This window comes from Solanum tuberosum, unplaced genomic scaffold, assembly GCF_000226075.1.
Source record: "Solanum tuberosum cultivar DM 1-3 516 R44 unplaced genomic scaffold, SolTub_3.0 scf00103, whole genome shotgun sequence".
In the NCBI taxonomy this organism is placed as follows: Eukaryota; Viridiplantae; Streptophyta; class Magnoliopsida; order Solanales; family Solanaceae; genus Solanum; species Solanum tuberosum.
The window spans coordinates 201421-205433 of NW_006239027.1; the positions used below are offsets into that span (position 1 = coordinate 201421).

At 32.4% G+C, this 4013-nt stretch overlaps 1 protein-coding gene across 2 annotated transcripts in view; it reads left to right on the forward strand.

Moving 5' to 3' along the window:
* LOC102594878 (importin-9) overlaps window positions 1–2510 on the forward strand; it is an 18168-nt gene extending 15658 nt beyond the window's left edge. For both annotated transcript variants that reach the window (XM_006348536.2, XM_006348535.2), the window contains exons 26-33: window positions 600–714; window positions 911–1023; window positions 1101–1178; window positions 1536–1601; window positions 1678–1809; window positions 1904–1960; window positions 2050–2130; window positions 2214–2510. In XM_006348536.2, coding sequence (XP_006348598.1) covers window positions 600–714; window positions 911–1023; window positions 1101–1178; window positions 1536–1601; window positions 1678–1809; window positions 1904–1960; window positions 2050–2130; window positions 2214–2264 — 693 coding nt within the window. In that variant the 3' untranslated portion in view covers window positions 2265–2510. The remainder of the gene's footprint in view (window positions 1–599; window positions 715–910; window positions 1024–1100; window positions 1179–1535; window positions 1602–1677; window positions 1810–1903; window positions 1961–2049; window positions 2131–2213) is intronic.
* Window positions 2511–4013: the final 1503 nt, after the last annotated feature.

A 4013-nucleotide genomic window follows, 5' to 3' on the forward strand; every position in this document is an offset into this window, starting at 1 on the left:
CAAGCACATTGAGATTGATTGTCAATTTTGTGAAGTTGAGTGATCAACTTGAAGATTCCTCACCAAGCTCCTCATCAGTCCTCGTGTTAATTACATTTGTAACAAGCTAGGTACATGAATTGTATGCACTAGCTTGAGGGGGGAGTGTTAGAATAGGAATAGGTTTAACCAATCCTATTAGAATAGGAATAGGTTTATACAATCCTATTAGAATAGGAATAAGTTTATACAATCCTATTAGAACAGGAATAGGAATAGAAATAGAAATAGGAATACTAAATAGTATCCTACTTGGTAAAGGATTGTATTCTAGGGTCTATAAATAGGGTCTCAATGTAATAATGTAAACACAACAATTCAATAATATTATTTTCCTATATTTCTCACAGTTTCCATCCTTGCTTTGCTTTTAAATGAGTGATTTGATAGACAAGTTGTAAAAAATCTTTCCTTTACAGATAAGCTAGTATCTGCAAGTTTTTCAGTAAATGAATTTGGGAATCTTGGTGTGTTAACTGCTTATTCTCGTTTGTACTTGATGCTTTTCTATAGCAATGTGGAGAGGCTGGAATGATCTCGTGGTGTATCTTTCTATGTAGGTCCACATGAGTGCTCCTCATGCTGAACAATTTATTGAGATGTTGGTCTCAATCCCAGCAGAAGGTCATCCTAACTCCTTCGTGTACTTAATGGTTGAGTGGACAAAGCTGCAAGGCAAGTATACAGGCTTACTGGTCCTGCGGTGGCATTATTTAGGAACATGTAACTGCATCGTTTGAGCATATTATTGATCATTTCTTCTATTTGCTTCATCTCTCTTGTAGCTTGCTTAGGAGTTGTGCGTCTTATGAGCTACACCATGACAGCTGATTGTATATTTTACTGTACTAATAAATGTGCTTATATTCAGGGGAAATTCAGGGGGCCTACCAAATCAAAGTTACCACTACAGCTTTGGCGTTACTTTTATCTACAAAGCATGCTGAATTGGGGAAACTGAATGTTCAAGGCTATCTAATTCAGGTTGGTTGAATTTGTGCTTGATTCTGTTAGAAGCAGAGTCCATCAAAGATTCAAATCCATTTTGTGGTATTTTGAAGTCCACTGCAGGGATAACTACACGCTCAAAAGCTAAAACAGCTCCAGATCAATGGACGATGATGCCTCTTCCTGCCAAGGTATTGTTACTATTGCTGTGATGAACAATTTCTGAAATTTATGCCTACATGTGTATTTTTCTCGTATGTTTATGTCACACTTCACATGAATATATGCCGAGTACTTGTCAGGCATGACACAATCTTTGTTTTATAGGACTTCTTATTCTTCATTTGACAGTGCCTGCTCACCTGTTAATGATAAATTGATTTATTTTACCTCAGTCTGCATTTTCATCTGTGTTTCAGCAATTGGTTTCCAATATTTTCTATGCATTCTTTTATTTTGGTGTGTTTTTATGCAGATATGTAATCTAACTTTGCTGAGTAGTTGAATCATTAGGTTTCTAACAGAACTTGTGTTTATGGACATGATAGATACTTGCTTTATTAGCGGATGCCTTGATCGAAATTCAAGAGCAAGTTTTAGTTGGCGGTGATGAGGTAATTGTAGTCCTTAAACCACTGTATAAATACAAGCACATAAGATCCTAAATCTTGCACAAATTCCTTCTTCCAGGATAGCGATTGGGAGGAAGTTCAAGAAGCAGACGTTGAGACGGATGAAGCCTTAATTCTATCAAGCTGTGCCATACCCCGTGGTAGACCATCCCATGATTACCTTGACGCGATGGCAAAAGCCTTCGACGAGGTTTGTCAACGCTTCTCGTCTTTCTCTTTCTCATCCGTCATCCCATCAATTTCCATCAAATTAATCACCTCTTAATCCATAATATGTTTTACAGGACCAGGATGACGGTGACGATGATGACCTTCTTAGTGGTGCCGACCCCCTTAATGAGGTATTTGTTCAGACAATATACATCATATCTTGAATCCTATCGTTCCATTCGTATAAACTGACAATCCAATTCAACCACATCTTCTTCAGATAAATCTAGTGAATTATCTAGTAGATTTTCTCAAGAAATTCTCTCATAGTGAAGGAGCAATTGTTAGTCATCTTTTACAGGTCTGTTCAAGTGATTTACAACGTATTTATACGAGATCTTATTTCGAACCCCTAGTTATCGTTTTAACAACCGATGTTTGCAGAGTTTGACGAAATCTCAACACGATGCTATTCAAATGGTGTTGAAGCAATGAGGATTCTTTTGTTGTACAAAAGGTGAGTACAATGTTCATTGTGAAAGTATCTGGTTTTGGCCTAAAATGGTTTTCCCCATCCAATTTGGTTCTTGGTGAGTGACTATGAGTTTGTTTGTAAAGCGAAATTTTATAAATTTTGATTATTTTCTTTCAATTAAAACGCGTGTAATTTAACGTAACGATTTATATTTGTTTGAGGCAATCGTAAATTTACATGATGTGAGTCAATTCTTTTATTGGTAATTTGATTATGTTCAAAATTGATTCATTATAATTTATATTCGATTATGAGAAACATATATATATATATATATGCATACATTGAAATTTTGCGGACTCTACAAGACGTGTTCAATTCGAATTGGGACTCTAGAAGATGTGTTCAGTTTCAATTAGAATTCTTGGAGGCTACTCAACCCTAAACCCTAGTTTATGGATAAATCTTAGGAGAGTAGAATTAAGGGAGAAACAAAATTGTACCCGCATATTTATCAATAAAGTTGTGTTTCTTCAGATTTTATTTATGTGGTTTATTTATTTTCCATATGTTTAAAATTTGTTGCAAACAATATCAAACATCGTTGTGACCGATGTTTAGGAGCTAGTGCACTTAAGTAAGCAACGAGAATAGCATACTCAGTGTAATTTCACAGATTGGGTTCGGAGAGCATAGAATATCTTGTACGTAATGCCTACTTTGTGGAGATAAATTGATTGTTTATAAAAGATCCTTGGCTCAAGTAATGTGGATCAAAATATAGAAGTAAAGATGACATTAAATAATGTTAGTAAAATAATGTGATAACTGAAGTAAGAGAAACAAGTCTTAGATTAATTTAAAATTTAATTTTAGATATTTGAAAAGTAAATAAAAAGTATTACAAAAATTGACAATATTTACATCAATACGGTTAAAAAAATAAGTACATCATAAAATTTTAATTATTTAATTTTTGATAATTGAAATATGATAAGTATTTAAAACGAAGGAATTATGATATTTATGAAAATAACACCTTGCATATTACTTATTTCTTTTGAATATATATGTGAAAGTGATACAATATAATAATAACTACCACTCATCTAAAGTCTAAACCTCATAATAAAAATGTACTATGTACTATATAATTTAATTGATATAATTGCAGAATAATTTTGTTCCACATATTTTCTCTCTTTCCAAATTTCAATGTTCTTTACGAGATACATATTGCAAGAAAAAAGTAAAGATATTGAATGGTTCTTATAATTTTGTATTATATGACAATTTTAGAAATTTTGACTTCAAATTTCAGATCTATTTATCAATGAAATGAAAGGTGGTTAACACAATTAAAAGTATATATACATGATGAAAAATGTGATTTGTGGTGTTAGCAATGATAACCACTCATCTAAATTCCATAATCAAAATATATGATAAAAATGTACTATATTCTTATATAATGTTGTTGATATGATTGTAGAGTAATTTCGTTTCACACATTCGTTGCTCTCCCCAAATTTTAATAATATTTCATGACCCGCTCAAATATTAACTCATTATAGTCGCTTTTAATGTTATTCACGAGATACATATTGCATAAAATAAAGATAATTTTTTGTAAAATTTTAAAATGTACAATTCTCCTAATTTTATATAATATAATAGTTTTAGAAATTTCGATTTTAGTCTCAATACAATTCATCAACTCTCATGAAAGGAGGTTAACTACCACTCATCTAAAGTCTAAACCTCATAAT